At 46.9% G+C, this 17,290-nt stretch overlaps 1 protein-coding gene across 2 annotated transcripts in view; it reads right to left on the reverse strand.

Annotated features, from left to right (window-relative positions):
• THOP1 (thimet oligopeptidase 1) overlaps nt 1-17,290 on the reverse strand; it is a 109,250-nt gene that overhangs the window by 14,347 nt on the left and 77,613 nt on the right. For both annotated transcript variants that reach the window (XM_075353255.1, XM_075353248.1), the window contains exons 9-11: nt 16,411-16,612; nt 16,145-16,331; nt 8,340-8,468 (exon numbers count right to left, since the gene is read on the reverse strand). In XM_075353255.1, coding sequence (XP_075209370.1) covers nt 8,340-8,468; nt 16,145-16,331; nt 16,411-16,612 — 518 coding nt within the window. The remainder of the gene's footprint in view (nt 1-8,339; nt 8,469-16,144; nt 16,332-16,410; nt 16,613-17,290) is intronic.

Consider the following 17,290-nt stretch of genomic DNA (forward strand, 5'->3'; position numbering starts at 1 on the left):
TCCGCGGCGAAGGCCTGAGGATCGTGGGAGCGAGCCACGTAAACCGGAACCTTGTTGTTGTGACGGGATGCCATTAGGTCCACGTCCGGAGTGCCCCACTTGCGGCAGATTGACTGAAACACTGCCCGGTGCAGAGACCACTCGCCACCGTCCACGGATTGACGGCTGAGATAATCTGCCTCCCAGTTTTCTACGCCAGGGATGTAGACTGCGGATATGGTGGACTTGGAGTCCTCCGCCCATTGAAGAATGCGTTGGACCTCCAACATTGCCAGGCGGCTGCGTGTCCCGCCTTGGTGATTGATGTAGGCAACCGCTTGTCTGACTGGACTCGAATGTGCCTGCCCGCCAACAGGTGGTGAAAGGCTAGGAGAGTTTGAAGCACAGCTCTGGTTTCCAGCACATTGACTGAAAGGCCTGACTCTGACAGAGTCCAAGTGCCCTGAGCTCTGTGGTGGAGATGTACCGCTCCCCAGCCGGATAGGCTGGCATCCGTGGTGAGAATCACCCAGGACGGAGCCAGGAAGGAGCGCCCTTGGGACAGGGAGAGGGGTCGAAGCCACCACTGAAGAGAGGTCCTGGTCCGTGGCGACAGAGCCACTAACCTCTGTAAGGAGGAAGGCCACTTGTCCCAACAGCGGAGAATGTCCAGCTGCAGAGGACGCAGATGGAACTGGGCAAAGGGAACCGCCTCCATAGAAGCCACCATTTGACCCAGCACCTGCATCAGGCGCCTGAGGGAATAACGGCGGGGCCTCAGGAGAGAGCGCACCGCTAGCCGGAGAGACTGCTGTTTGATTAAGGGCAACTTCACAAGTGCCGGCAAAGTCTCGAACTGCATCCCTAGGTACGGGAGACTCTGAGTCGGAGTCAGAGTGGTTTTGGGAAGATTGACAATCCACCCGAATTGGGCTAGGGTGGCGAGAGTGAGCGAAACACTCCGCTGACAGTCTGCGCTGGATGGACCCTTGACCAGAAGGTCGTCCAGATAAGGAAGCACTGCTAACCCCTGGAGGTGCAGGACCGCAATCACTGCCGCCATGACCTTGGTGAATACCCGAGGGGCCGTGGCTAACCCGAAGGGAAGAGCCATGAATTGGAAATGATCCTCTCCTATCGCAAAACGTAACCAACGCTGATGTGACACTGTGATTGGCACATGTAGATAGGCATCTCTGATGTCGATGGACGCCAGGAAGTCCCCTTGGGTCATACAGGCAATGACTGATCGCAGAGACTCCATGCGAAAATGCCGCACCCGGACATGCTTGTTGAGAAGCTTGAGATCCAGGATGGGCCGGAAGGTACCGTCCTTTTTTGGAACTAGGAAGAGATTTGAGTAAAAACCTCTGAACCGTTCCTGAGCGGGAACTGGGACAATCACTCCGTTTGCCTGCAAGGACGCCACGGCCTGCGAGAAGGCGGCGGCCTTGGAGCAGGGGGGAGTTGAGAGAAAAAATCTGTTTGGAGGGCTGGAAGAGAATTCTATCCTGTAGCCGTGAGATATGATGTCTCTCACCCACTGATCGGAGACCTGCTTTAACCAAGCGGCGCCAAAGTGGGAGAGCCTGCCACCGACTAAGGACGTGGCTGGAGCGGGCTGAGAGTCATGAGGAAGCTGCCTTAGTGGCAGAACCTCCTGCGGTCTTCTGCGGACGTGCTTTTGGGCGCCAGTTGGATTTCTGATCCTTGGCTGAGTTAGCGGACGAGGCGGAAGGCTTAGAGGATGACCAGTTGGAGGAACGAAAGGAACGAAACCTCGATTGATTCCTACCCTGGGCGGGTTTCCTGGTCCTAGTTTGTGGCATGGAAGTACTCTTCCCGCCAGTAGCTTCTTTAATGATTTCATCCAGCTGTTCACCAAACAGCCGTGAACCAGCAAAAGGGAGCCCAGCAAGAAACTTATTGGACGAAGCATCTGCCTTCCACTCTCGAAGCCAGAAAATCCTGCGGATAATAAGAGAATTAGCTGAAGCCACCGCAGTGCGGTGAGCAGCCTCTAGCATGGCAGACATGGCATAAGATGAAAAGGCTGAAGCCTGAGCAGTTAAGGTAACCATCTCAGGCATAGATTCCTTGGTGAGGGAATGCATCTCCTCTAGAGAAGAAGAGATGGCTTTGAGAGCCCACACTGCTGCAAAAGTCGGGGAAAACGCGGCCCCCGCAGCTTCGTACACAGATTTGGCCAGAAGGTCAATCTGACGGTCAGTGGAATCCTTAAGTGAGGTGCCGTCAGCCACCGACACAACGGTCCGGGCTGATAGCCTAGACACCGGAGGGTCTACCTTTGGGGAGTGAGACCACTCCTTGACCACCTCAGGGGGAAATGGAAACCGGTCATCAGAACCACGCTTTGGAAAGCGTTTGTCAGGGCAGGCCCTGGGTTTGGTCACAGCGGTCTGAAAACTAGAGTGGTTAAAAAACACACTCTTCACTCTCTTAGGCGAGGTAAACTGATGTTTTTCTGCCAAAGAGAGTTGCTCCTCTGATACTGGCGGATTGAGATCCAGCACAGAATTAATAGAAGCAATCAAATCACTAAGATCCGAGTCACCCTCAGAGAAATCGATGGGATACATAGCCTCCGAGCCCCCAGTGAGAGCATCCTCCTCATCTTGAGAGTCAGCTCTTGAGACAGAGCCGTGGGATGGGGAGGGGGAGGAAACCCTGCGCCTTCTCTTAGAAGGACGGGGTGTGGGATCAGATGATGAATCCTCCGTGAGCTCTGATGGAAGGAGGTCAGAGGATAGGAGTCCTCTGTCAAGAGTATTAGAGGCACCCTGAGAGGGGGGCTGATGCATATTCATCAAAGTCCTGGACAAAAGTCCCATGGACTCAGCAAATGACTGGGATATGGACCTAGAAAAGGACTCTACCCAGGCCGGGGGTTCAATCACAGGTGTAGCAGCAGCCTGAGAGACCACTGGGGGTGAGACTCCAGGCTGTGGCACCGCCAAGTTAGAGCAACCATCACAGTGTGGATAAATGCTCAGCTCAGGCAGCAGGAGCTTACAAGCAGTGCATGCAGAATAAAGCTTTGGAGCCTTGCTCCTTGTGTGAGACATGCTGCTGGAGTGGGGGCTTTGCAGAGAATGAACCCCAGGGAGAATATACAGAGGTCCACAACCGGAGACCGGCTGTGGCTTACCAGACCGCTGAGCGCGGTGTTGTGTGCCCTCCAGATCCCGAAGCCCGGTCCGACAGAGCGCAGCACCTCAGCAGAGATGCAGAATGCAGGATGTCCCAGAGCAGAGTGAACTCTGCCTGAGAAATGGAGGGGGCGGGACTAGGGGCGTTCCTATAAAAGAGCGGGAACTGGAGGGCTATAGAGACCTGCCGGGAAGGAGGGACGCCCCAGCAGTGGGGAGTGTCCCTCCCCTGTGTAGAACGGCCGCCGGGAGGAGCCGAACCTGTCCCTCTGCATGAGTAACATGCGAGGGCAGGAAAACGAAACTAGGCCTCCGGCGAAGCCGGGGCCTAAATTTAAGCGGCGAGGCCGACAAGCAGGCTCCATTGGCGCGGTTCTCAGGCAAAAGCTGGAGAACCCGCCGGAAAAGTTAAAAACAATCACATACAGCATACTCTCCCCTTACAATAAAGAACCGGGACCCCCAACATAAACGTCTCAGGTACTTAGCTGCTGAGACGCAGGCCCATGTCCCTGGGGATGAGTGCTCCGGTCCAACAGAATCCTCAAGGGGCTGTGGATGGAGACCGGACTCCTGCCAGGCATGGAGACCGTGCTGGCTCCCACTTCAAGCCAGAGCCCAGAAGGGATGGTGAAGGAGCGCGGCATGTAAGGCTTCAGCCTTGTAAATCAACCTTAACAACACCGCCGACACAGTGGGGTGAGAAGGGACATGCCGGGAGTCCAGACATGGACCCGCTTTTCTTCAAACTCTTTCCAAAAGTCAAACAATCAGATGAGAATGCATGTGTGGATGTATGACCTCCTGAACACAAAGCGATAAACTGGCTAGGACTGGCTACCAGGGGGTGTATAAGCTCAGAGGGAGGAGCTACACTTTTAAGTGTAGTACTTTGTGTGTCCTCCGGAGGCAGAAGCTAAACACCCATGGTCTGGGTCTCCCAAAGGAACGATAAAGAAATAACATTTTTATTTTCGGTCATCCCACTTTCCATTAATTCCAGCAGTTTTAAATATGTTGAGGGCTCTGGTTTGTAAAATGGTATCACTTTTGGGGGGACAGTCTAATAAATCGGTCCTCAAATAACTTTAAAACTTAATAGGTCCCTAAAAGTAAAAGTTTTGTAAATTTCTTTGAAAAAATTAAAAATTACTGCTACAATTTGAATGCTTCTAACATCCTAACTACATAAAAAAAACATTTTACAGATGGTGCTGATGTAAGGCAGGCGTGGGGGAATGTTATTTATTAACTATTTTGTATGGTGGGACTATCTGAATTAGGGAGATAATCAAAGTTTGAAAATTGTGAACTTTTAGAAATTTTTGTCAAATTTCTGATATTTTTATAAAGTAACGCAAATCTACCTAGATTTACGATCAAATATAATGTTTCAAGAAAATCTCAAAATCAATTGGACATGTTGAAACATTGCAGAGTTATTGCCACTAAAGGTGACACTAGTCAGATATGAAAAATATGGCATGGTCACTAACGGGTTAAAATGAGTATCCTCATCTCCAAGATCCAAAATGTACTTGGTTTAATAATATTAATAGCACATACCTCCGAATAGAAATGTAGTATTGTTCTCCTGATGATCTATGTCACTTGCTTCATGTGCAGGGCATTACATTAACTTAGGTATCCATGGTTATGACCACTAATAATATAGTGACAGTTAGTGGTCAGAACCATGGATACCCAAAGCCACTGTAATGCCCTGAACATGAGGTAAGTGAAATAGCTAAGGAGGAGAACTATACTACATTTCTAACTGGAGGTATTTGACAATATTACTACAGCTCCTACTTATTGGGATAGGATAATGAAGATGTGAATACCCTTTTAAGGCTATGTGCGCACGTTGCGTTCTGTGCAGTGCGGAAAAGAACGCACCCTCTGGCAGACTGGACAAATGTAAACACTGCGTTTGTAAAAAAAAAAAAAAAAATGCATCCAAAACGCATGCATTTTGGATGCATTTTCCATGTGTTTTGCATGCATTTTTGACAGTGCGTTCCCCCGGAAATTGAGCTCTGCTACATTCCCGCAGACAGAGTTGCGCGATGAGAATGAACTTGGATGAACTTCTCCCGACTTCATTGTCATACCGCAGCTCTGTGTGTTGCGTCCTGATTAGTGGTCACCCGTGAAGGACTCACCGGTGACTGCAAATCCCCTGAGTGACTGAAGTGAGCAGCCGGTGCAGTCACTCAGGTGACCCGTTGGCAGCTGGAGTCCTGCACCAGAGACCCAAACTCACCTGTGACATCTCTGATCGCGCAGCTCACTTCAGTCAGTCGGGCGACTTGCTGTCGCAGTTGGAGGATCCAGCGGTGGCCGCAGGTAACCTGAGTGATGTCATCAGTGATCGTGCGGCTCACTTCAGTTGCTGCGTGGAGCTAACAGAGCGGTCGTGTTCTGTGGCCGCTCCTGGCAGCTTCATGTAGCAGAGCTGGATGCGTCGCGGGACCTCGTGTGGATTACATCAGACCTGGAGGGGTGTTTGGGGATTAATAAAGTGGTGAAAGAGGGTGTTTTTTTTTAATCTTTTATTCCAAATAAAGAAAATTAACACACACGAAAAAATCCTTTAACTTACAGGTTAATCATGGAAGGTATCTCGAGGAGACTGCCATGAGTAACCTAGGACTTAGCGGCAGCTATGGGCTGCCATTAACTCCTTATTACCCCGATTTCCACCGAACCAGGGCAATTCGGGATGAGCCGGGTAGAGTCCCGGGACTGTCGCATCTAATGGATGCGGCAATTCCGGGCGGCTGCTGGCTGATATTGTTAGGCTGGGGGGCTCCCAATAACGTGGAGCTCCCCATCCTGAGAATACCAGCCTTCAGCCGTGTGGCTTTACCCTGGCTGGTATCAAAATTGGGGGGGACAGCACGTCGTTTTTTTTAATTATTTATTTTACTGCACGATATAGACCCGCCCACCGGCGGCTGTGATTGGTTGCAGTGAGACAGCTGTCACTCAGTGTGGGGACATGTCTGACTGCAATTAATCAGACGCGGGTGGGCGGGGAAAGAGGAAAAGCCGCCGGAGCTTTGCAACAGCCGTGTAGCGAAGCGCCGGTGAGTATGAAAGAGAGAGGAGGAGGAGACAGATAGAGAGACAGACAGAGCGACGAACTGACAGAGAAAGTGACCGACATCGACAGACAGAGAGATTGACTGACAGAGAGAGACTGAAAAGACCTGGGTTTTGTTCGTCAAAAAAGCATGCAGAACGCAACAAAAATGCAGTCCAAGTGCATTTTGGTTGCGTTTTGACCCACATCATTGATCATTCAATGACTGGAGAGCACAGCTACAACGTACAAAAGAAATGACATGCTGGTTTTTTTTCCCCGCAGCGATTTTTGGCATTCAAAACGCTGCGTTTAAAAACGTAGCATGTGAATTGAATTTTCGGACTTCTCAGACTTTGTTGGGGAAGCAGAACTCATGCAATTTGGTAATGAAACGCTGCAGTTCAAAACGCAGCGTTAATGCGGGAAAAAATGCAATGTGCGCACATAGCCTAACATGGTTGCATAATTTATCAGACCAGTCAAGTCTGCAATTTGCTGGTTCAATGTGCGCATCCGCATAGGGGAAGGGTGCAAGCGCCACCTGCAATTTACAATACATTGCAATAGTCTGGTTTATAAATCCAACAAGACTAAAGCATGCTGCGACTTTTATGACCCAAGGTCTGTGTGGAAAGCAGCCCATGTTTTGTTTGTTTCCCCACACAGACCTCAGACTGAAAATTATACATGTATGTGAAAAACAGTCAATGATTGTGTAACTGCACAGACTGTGCCCCTGGCAGGCTATGATCTATGGCAGACCCAGAGAGTACTGTAAGGGGTACTTTGCACACGAAGACATCGCAAGCAGATGCTGCGATGCTGAGCGTGATAGTCCCCGCCCCCGTCGCAGCTGTGATATCATTGTAATAGCAGCCGTAGCGAATATTATCGCTACGTCTGCTTCACATGCACTCACCTGTCGTGCGATGTCGCTCTGGCCAGCGAACCTTGTTAAGGGGGCGGGTCGTGCGGCGTCACTGCGACGTCACACGGCAGGCGGCCAATAGGAGCGGAGGGGCGGAGATGAGCGGGATGTAAACATCCCGCCCACCTCCTTCCTTCTGCATTGCACCGGGACGCAAGTAAGGTGGTGTACCTCGATCCTGCGACTTCACACACAGCGATGTGTGCTGCCGCAGGAGTGAGGAACAACATCGGACCGTTGCGTCAGCGTAATTATGGAATTCGCCGTCGCTAAACCGATGATACGATTACGACGATTTTGCACTCGTTAATCGTATCATCTAGGATTTACACACTACGATGTCGAAAGCAACGCAGGAAGTGCGTCACTTTCGACATGACCTCACCGACATCGCACCTGCGATGTCGTAGTGTGCAAAGTACCTCTTAGACTCCAGATGCCACAACCACCATCAACACCCCTTCATCACACCTCGGGGAGCCAATGGAGCGACAGAAACGGCAGTCTCACTCTTTCATGCTCCTTACATGCAGTGGTCAAATTTGCCACAGCATGTACTAAGCTATTTGAGGGCTGCAAACACTGACCGCGCTTCATTCCCTTTGCCATATCTCTGCTAGCAGGGGAACTAAGTGTTTGTAGAGTGAGATGAATACAATTACTGGCATTTCACATCCGAATATAAAAATGTTGCGTCCATTAGGAGTGAGTGTCCAGAAATTTATATAGAAAAATAATATCAATGGATAACATTAAGCAGCTGTGTACCAGCATCACATTTCTGTATTTTTCAAGTGGAAAAGGAAAATCCGAATGTCTGCTCATTTTGTGGTTGTAGAAAGGGCTAGTCCACAACACTTTCTTTGCTGGCCTATCCTTACGATAGTACACCAGATCGGTAAAGGTCTAAAATCATCACCAAATCAACAGCTATCAGTTGTGGCAGCTGTCACATATGAAACAAAAAGGTCATACATATCGTAATAATGGACAACCCCTTTATCTATAATAGCATAAACTAGGATTTATAACTTCCGCACTTACTATGTAAAATCTGTCTACACATGCAGGAATAGTGTGATCATTAGTGTAGTTTAGTATTGTATTTTCTGCAGATTTTAGAACTTATGTAAAAATGAAGACAAATGGGAAGAGGTGTCACACCACTCACCTGGTGTTGCAGGAATGCCAAGAATCTCTTTACTGAGGTTGCTATATTCAACAACAGGGTCTACATTTCTCTGCGTATGGAGCACTTGATCTATTTTTGCCAAAACGATTTGCCGAAGATTTAGAACACCTGCAATGCATGGGAGACTCCATAAGACAGGACAGAACATCATTTCTATTAACCCCCAGTAAAGATAAATGTAAAGTAACCTTCACCATCTGCAAGAGTAGACAAGTTAATTGTTGTGAAACATGACCACCACTTTGTCCGGCATACACGGAGGATTGGTGCTGGCCATTTCAAGTTTCTGTATGTATAAATGGAATAGGTCACATTCAAAATGAGCCATATAGTGATGTAAGGGAAAATCATACTAGCATTATTGTGCATTATTGGTACAGTGCCTGACAAAATAATGCTTAACGCCTATGCATGTTTCCAGTATGTGTGGTGTCCGTTTAGACAAGTCAACAGAGTTTAATACCTCCATGTTTTCACATAGACCACGTATCCATATGATACACATGGAGACATGTTTGTTTTTTATTGGCAGCATGAGCCACTACAAGTCCATGGGTCCACAAAAAAAAAAAAACAAAACAAAAAAAAACATACAGCACACGAATGACATGTGCCATCTGTGAGCTGTCCGTGTGACACGGACTACAGAATTAAATGCATTCAAGAAATTAAAGATTTTTAGGTGTTAAAGATGTGAAACTAACGTTACCGTGCATGAGAAACTCCGAGTCTGGCGTGATCGAAAGTAACCTGTGGAGCCTCTCTCTCTGAATGAGGCTCTAATTTGGAGTGCAGATTTGGGGGACGTTGTGGGACCACCATATAATTGATTACGTCACATTGTTATTTTCTATTTTAAATTGGAGAACAAGGGATAGTGTGGGGGAGCCTTTATTCAAATAAACTACTTTTGCCAGCGTGCTTTTGTTGTTTTGTCAATTTACACTTACTGGGTTAGTAATTGGGGTGTCTGATAGACTTCTCCCCATTAACCCCTTCAGCCCCCAGCCTATTTTGACCTTACTGACCTCGCCATTTTGCGCAATTCTGACCAGTGTCCCTTTATGAGGTTATAACTCTGGAACACTTAAACGGATCCTGGCGATTCTGAGATTGTTTTTTCGTGACATATTGTATTTTATGAAAGTGGTAAATTTAAGCCGATATTTTTTGCGTTCATTTTTTAAAATTTCGGAAATTTGGCGAAAATTTTGAAAATTGCGCAATTTTCAAAATTTTAAATTTTATGCCCATAAATCTGAGGGATAAGTCACACAAAATAGTCAATAAATTACATTTCCCACTTGTCTACTTTACATCAGCGCAATTTTCGAAACAATTTTTTTTTCGTTAGGAAGTTAGAAGGGTTCAAAGTTCATCAGCAATTTTTCATTTTTCCAACAAAATTTACCCAAAATTTTTTTTAGGGACCACATCACATTTAGAGTGACTCTGAAAAGCCTATGCGACAGAAAATACCCAAAAGTGACCCCATTCTAAAAACTGCACCCCTCACACTACTCAAAACCATATCCAAGAAGTTTATAAACCCTTTATATGCTTCACAGGAACCAAAGCAATGTGGAAGGAGAAAATGAAAAATTTTAATTTTTACACAAAAATGTTACTGTAGCTATAAAATTTAGCATTTTCACAAGGGTATCAGGAAAAAATACACCATAAACTTTATTATGCAATTTCTCCTGAGTACACAGATACCTCATATGTGGTGGAAATCAAATGTTTGGGTGCACAGCAGGGCTTGGAAGGCAAGGAGCGCTTTTTGACTTTTCAAATGCAAAATTGTCTGGAATCGTTAGTGGATGCCATGTTGCGTTTGGAGACCCCCTGAGGTGCCTAAACAATGGAGCTCCCCCACAAGTGACCCCATTTTGGAAACTAGACCCCTCATGGAATTTATCTAGATGTTTAGTGAGCCCTTTGAACCCCTGGGGGCTTCACAGAAGTTTATAACGTTGAGCCGTGAAAATAATTTTATTTATTTTTTTACCACAAAATTGTTACTTCAGCCAGGTAGTTTTTTTTTCCCAAGGGTATCAGATAAAATTACACCATAAAATGTTTTGTGCAATTTCTCTTGAGTACACAGATAGCTCATATATGGTAGAAATCAAATGTTTGGGCGCACAGCAGGGCTCGGAAGGCAAGGAGCGCTTTTTGACTTTTGGAGCTAATTTTCCATTGAAAAACTCAAATGGTGCTCATTCCCTTCCGAGCCCTGCTGTGCACCCAAACAGTAATTTATGACCACATATGAGGTATCTGTGTACTCAGGAGAAATTGCCCAACAAATTTTAGGATCCAATTTATCCTGTTGCCCATGTGAAAAAGAAAAAATTGAGGCTAAAAGAAAATATTTGTGAAAAAAAAAGTATTTTTTTCATTTTTACGGATCAATTTGTGAAGCACCTGGGGGTTCAAAGTGCTCACTTTGCATCTAGATAAGTTCCTTGGGAGGTCTAGTTTCCATAATGGGTCACTTGTGGGAGAGCACCAATGTTTAGGCACACAGGGGCTCTCCATACGCAACATGGTGTCCGCTAAGAATTTGAATGGAAAATTAGCTCCAATTGTTAGCGGACACCATGTCGCGTAAGGAGAGTATGTAGTGTATGTCAGGTTGGTGTGTGTGTGTAGTGTAGTATACGTCAGGTTGGTGTGGCGTAGTGTATGTCAGGTTGGCGTGTGTAGTATAGTATACATCAGGTTGGTGTGTGTGGTGTTTACTACACCAGACACATCAACCTGAGGTAGACTACACCACACACCAACCTAACATACAGTATGTCAGGATGGTGTGTGGTGTAGTCTACGTCAGGTTGAGGTGTCTGGTGTAGTAAACACCACACACACCAACCTGATGTATACTACACTACACACACCAACCTGACATACACTACGTCAGGTTGGTGTGTGGTGTAGTGTACGTCAGGTTGGTGTGTGGTGTAGTGTACGTCAGGTTGGTGTGTGGTGTAGTGTACGTCAGGTTGGTGTGTGGTGTAGTGTATGTCAGGTTGGTGTGTGTGGTTTAGTGTACATCAGGTTGGTGTGGGTGAGTTCTGTAGGGGAATGTCAGGATGTGTTTAGTTCAAGGACGTGTGATGAATTCTGAAGCATTCATTCAAACACAGACCAGATTTTTCAGCACACGTTTCACATTGGAAACGCGTCTCCTTTCTTATCCCCTTTTTATAGCAGACCAGACACCTTTTTCTTGATATTCCCTCACCGGGAAAATGTTGCCCTGGTACCATACAGGAAACTTGAGTTCTTGAGGTGCTGGGGCCTGCTCCTTCCTCATCTCCAAACATAAGGGCCTTTATCACCGCCTCCTGGAACTGAAGGAAGGTGTTGTTGGCCTGGCAGGCACATCGTGAGAGCACGTATGCGTTATACAGTGCCATCTGTACGATATGCACGGCCAGCTTCTTGCACCACACCTTCGCCTTCCGCATGGCACCATAGGGCTGGAGGACTTGATCAGAAAGATCAACTCCCCCCCCCCCCCATGTGCTTGTTGTACCCCAGGGTACAGTCCAGTTTGTAGACCTGTGCTGAGGAACCTCTAACGGTGGTGGCCCTGGTGCCGGGACCATGGATTGTTGTCAAGAAAAAGACGTCCCTTTTGTCTTTGAACTTGACCACAACCATGTTGCCGCTACATTGGGCTCAGCTCTCACCCTTAGAGAGAGGCTGCTCAACTAGCGACAAAGGGAGACCCCTCTGGTTTCTGCGCACAGTACCGCAAGCGGCGGTAGTTCTGGCAGAGAGGGATTGAAAGAGTGGGATGCTTGTGTAAAAGTTAACGTACAGATGGTAACCTTTATCAAGCAGTGGGTGGATCAAATCCCATACTATTTTCCCACGCACCCCTAGAGTAGGTGGGCATTCTGGGGGCTGGATCCTGCTATCCTTCCCTTGGTAAACTCTAAAGCTGTGAGTGTACCCTGAGGTACTCTCTCACAGCTTATAGAGTTTTATCCCGTACCTGGCCCTTTTACTTGGCAGGTACTGACGGAATTGAAGCCTCCCTTTGAAGTGGATGAGGTATTCATCCACACAAATTTCCCTTTTGGGAATGTACATTTCAGCCAACTTGTTGCTGAAGTGCTCGATGACCGGTCGAATTTTGAACAGTCTATCAAAATTCGGATCATCGCGGGGAAGGCTGTCCGCATTGTCCCTAAAATGAAGAAACCTATGAACGGCCTCAAACCGTTTGCGGGTCATGACCATGCCAAATATTGGAGTTTGATATAAAATATCAGTACTCCAGTATTGGCGAATTTCTGATTTCTTCACAATCCCCATGTGAAGGACCAGTCACCAATGTTTCATCATTTCTACTGAGTCAATGGGACTCCAAGTAGCATATGATGAATTTGGGTTTTCGGACAAAAATTGCTGGGCATACAGGTTAGTTTTCTCCACCATAAGAGTGACAATTGACTCAGAGAAATAGACTTTGAAAAAAAGTGTATTTCTCTGAGGTTGGCAGTCTTGAACTGGATTCCTGATTGGGGAACGAAATCAGTAATCCGTAGAGCAAAATTTTCAGGGACAGGGGTCCAGATGGGGGCACTAGTGCTAGGTTGGGCATGACTAGCACTAGGTTGGGGGGTACTCACACTTGGCTGTGGCTCTTCTCCCACGGCCTCCGGCTCTTCTCCCACGGCCTCCGGACAATCTCTTGTCCTGCGACGTCTTTGTGGCGGCGAGTGTGTCAATTGAGGAAAAAGAGTGGGAGGAATAGAGAAAAGTGGGGTCCTCTCCCTCACTATCAGCTTCACAGGCATATGCCTCCTCAGCTGAGTACGCCCTTTGTGACCGGGATGAGCGGGACATTTTGCGCGCGCGTGCGTGTGAATATATAAAAAAAAAACAAAAAAACAAACTAAACTTTATTAGTGTGCGTGTGTATGTGAGGGTGTTTAGTGAAACTTTCTACGGCAGGCCGCGGGCTGTCAGGCGCACGGAGGGCAGGGGGTGATCACTGGGGCACAGGGGGGTGATCACTGGGGCACAGGGGGGTGATTACAGGGCCGGGGGGGGGGGTGATCTGATCAGTGGTGCAGGGGGCAGTGCTTGCTGGCAGCAGCAGGGGGCCTCACAGCACTCAGGACACTGGCAGAAGCAGGGCAGTGAGTGATCACAGGGCAGGGGGGAGGGAGCTGAGGTCGGGGTGGGGGGCTGGAATTGGACGACAGAGGGGTGGAATCGGACGCCCGGGGGGGGGGGGGGAGGGGGTGAGGGAGCGGAGATCGGGGTGGGTGTGAGATCGGATGGAAGAGGGAAGTGGGGGACAAATACTACCGGATGTCAGCGCGGTGATCGGCGGCAACAGCAGCAGGGGACCTCGCTCTTCGCCTTCCACGGACAGGATGAGGCTGAAGGAGGAGGGCACCCACTGGTCACACCGCCCCTCCACATCTGATTGGAGGGATAGCGTCACACGGACGCTAGCTCCAATCAGATCGGGGGGAGGTGACACAGAGGTCATTCTGCTCTAGCCAATGGCTGATGATATTGCATCATCAGCCATGGCTGGATTGTAATATTTCACCAAGTTTGAATGGTGAAATATTACAATCGTTCTGATTGAATGTGAAAGTGACACTTTCAACAGCCAATCAGAGCGATCGTAGCCACGGGGGGCAAAGCCACCCCCCTGGGCTCAACTACAAGTCCTCATGTACCTGCAGCGCTGGTGACATTTCAGTGAACCCGGTTACCAGCGCTGCAGGAACGGAAACCCGCCATGACGCATACGGTGCGTCAAAGGCACAAGGTTTCATGACGCATATGGTGCGTCAAGGGTCAGGAAGGGGTTAATAACCCCTGGGCTTGATGCCAGCTGACAGTACACAGCCTACATCAACCCCCAAAAATATTACCCCAACTGCCACCACAGCAGGGCAATCCAGAAGAGCAGGTGTGAAGCGCCAGGACTGTCGCAACTAATGGGTGCACCAATTCCGGGGAAGCTGCATGCTATTTTTTTAGGCTGGGAAGGGCCAAATAAACATGGGCCCTCCAAACCTGATAACAGTTCACAGCTGTCTGCTTTACCTTGGCTGGTTATCAAAAAATGAAGGGGGGAGACTCTACATAGTTTTTTCTTTTTTAATAATTTATTTTGTTATTAAATTAATCCAGGCTAAAAACACCCTTTAGTGCCACATAATAGGCACTGAAGGGTGCAAGTGTAAAACTCTGCCCACATGTCTGCTCTAATCTAAGTTGTCCCTAGTGTGGTGGCAATCTGGGTAATACTTGTGCAGCTGATGTTAGCTTTGTAGTGTCAGCTGGCATCAAGCCCAGGGGTTAGTAATGGAGAGGTGTCTATCAGACACATCAATTACTAACTGTACAAAAAAAAAAAAACACAAAAAACCCACGAAAAAATTATATATTTCAATAAACACTCCAAAACTTTTCCTCGTTTAACATTTTATAAAAAAAAACATGCAGCTCAGCCATAGTCCAGGGAATGCTCCGTAGTGCAAAAAAGGATATCTGGAGGAAAAAACAAAATAAAAAAACAAGCCAACCAAAAACAACTAACCATAAAAGCAGAAAAATAAATCAAGACACCACTTTATTCAAAAGGAAAAAAAAAATCCTTACTGGTCTGACGTAGATCAGGGAGGATGCCAATGAACAAAGTTTATAATGTGTCATTGGGACATTCCATAGACTTTGCTTACAGCCAATTGCGCGTTGCGCTATGCTGCTTGAGACCTGGCGACTCTGAAGAGCGGTGACATCAGTAAGGTTACCCATCATCAGAGCCGCTGGGTCTCCTGCAGAGCTGCGTGACCCAGCTTGACCTGGTGATCCTGAACAACAGTAACATTACTGATATCACTGCTCACCAGAAGCGCCAGGTCTCAAGCAGTGCGACCCAAAACTGCCTGTAAGCAATGCCTATGGAGTGTCCGAATGATGCTCCATACACTTCATTCGTTGGAATCCCTAAGCTACATCAAACCAGCTGGGATTTTTTTTTCTTTTGAATAAAGTGGTAAATGAAGGCAAAGTTCTTGATTTATTTCTCGGTTTGTATGTTTTTTTATTTTATTATTTTGCAGGTATCCTTTTATTGACTACAACGGATTCAGTGGATGATGGCAAATTCCCTGGACAACGGCGGAAATGCATTTTTATATAATATAAACAAAATAGATTATTTTTTCTGCCAATCAGTAATGGAGGTGGGGTTATACAGAACTAATGAATATGCTTTATTACCTGGCAGCATGCAAAGTAGTCCTCTAATGATTAAACAGTGATTTTATCAAAGCTACACAAAAGCAGCCAGTAAGTGGCACACAGCTGATATCAGGATCTCTGCCCCTATGTTATGCTGCGCTCAGATTATGTGGCAAAAACCTAGTGACAGATTCCCTTTTAATGCCACTGAGACAGTGGCATGTACAAACAGTCAGGTGGCGCGTCATTCCATACGCCAATCTAAAATTACCTAAAACTATTACCATAATGCAGAAATGTATCCTTAGAAAACATTCCTTCTTTAGCTAGTTGAATAAACTGACGTGATCACATCACTGGTCATAACAATACTCACTCTATAGTAAAAGAGCTTTACATGCAGCACTATAGGATTGATGAACTATGGACAAGTTTATATATAAAAGTTTGGATGGAATAGATTTAACTAAACCTTCATCTACTAGAACCTCAATACATCTTCTAACCATAATTGTGACCAGTCAAGGATATCTTAGCATTTCTATTAATACCTGTGTTTGCCAGACGTGATTTTATGAGCTTCTCCAGTGTGTCATCAGGAATTGGGCTTCCAGTCTTGTAATGTTTTGACATTCGCTGTAGAGATTCCCTCTCCCATACCCAATTCTCCAACATCTGGGAAGGAGCTTCAACAAAATCTCTTTCCACGTGAGTTCCACTGAACAATGCGAAATCTGCCTGTGGCATATAGACTGGTTTAAGGCTGCAATTTGACATATCATTACATGTCAAACACAAAGAACAAGGTGGCACCTACCTCAGCACAGATCTGATGCATTACGTGTCCAAATTCATGAAAGTAGGTCTCTACTTCATCATGCTGCAGAAGTGATGGCGCATCCTGAGTTGGTTTTGTGAAGTTGGCAACCATAGCGGCAACAGATATCTGTCTGCTTCCATCTGGTAGGAGACACCCAGGCTGTAATCCAAAACAAGCTGCATGGGAATATTTCCCTTCCCTATGGCAGATAACATTTTTAGAACAATAAAGAGCCTTGTGTAATCTGAGTGACAAATGTTAGGATAACCATGGTGTAGAACAGGGATGGACCGCCTTTTCTGGGCTGAGGGCCATATTGTCTTTTTAAATCAATAGTGAGGTAAAAAGATGACCACCTTACCCCCAGAAACTGGCCAGACTCTTGGCAGCGTGGAAGCAAAGGATCCCGGTACTGCTCAGCGCTGAAACCAAAAGGTGAAGGAAAAAATGATCCAGCTTCTGGTCTTGTAAATAAGAGTCACTTTTAATGAAAAATCTCCTTTCAAACCAAGGATCAACATAAATAAGCCAAAGCCCATAGAAAATCTCCAGGTCAACGGAAAGTAAGTTTAAAGACCCCACCAGACGCGTTTCGAGCGTTCGCGTTAGACTTTGGTGAATAGGCTTCACCAAAGTCTAAGAGCCATGCACTGGAAACGCGTCTAGTGGGGGTCTTTAAACTTACTTTCCGTTGACCTGGAGATTTTATATGGGCTTTGGCTTATTTAGGTTGATCCTTGGTTTGAAAGGATTCATTAAAGGGAACCAAACATCAGGATTTTCATGTATAAGGTGCAGCCAGTGCAGTACTGGCACTATCAGGCACAGTGTGTACATACCATTAGGGTGCAGCTCCGGTGTTTAGGGAATGAAATCC

Source organism: Anomaloglossus baeobatrachus, chromosome 1 (genome assembly GCF_048569485.1).
Source record: "Anomaloglossus baeobatrachus isolate aAnoBae1 chromosome 1, aAnoBae1.hap1, whole genome shotgun sequence".
NCBI lineage: Eukaryota > Metazoa > Chordata > Amphibia > Anura > Aromobatidae > Anomaloglossus > Anomaloglossus baeobatrachus.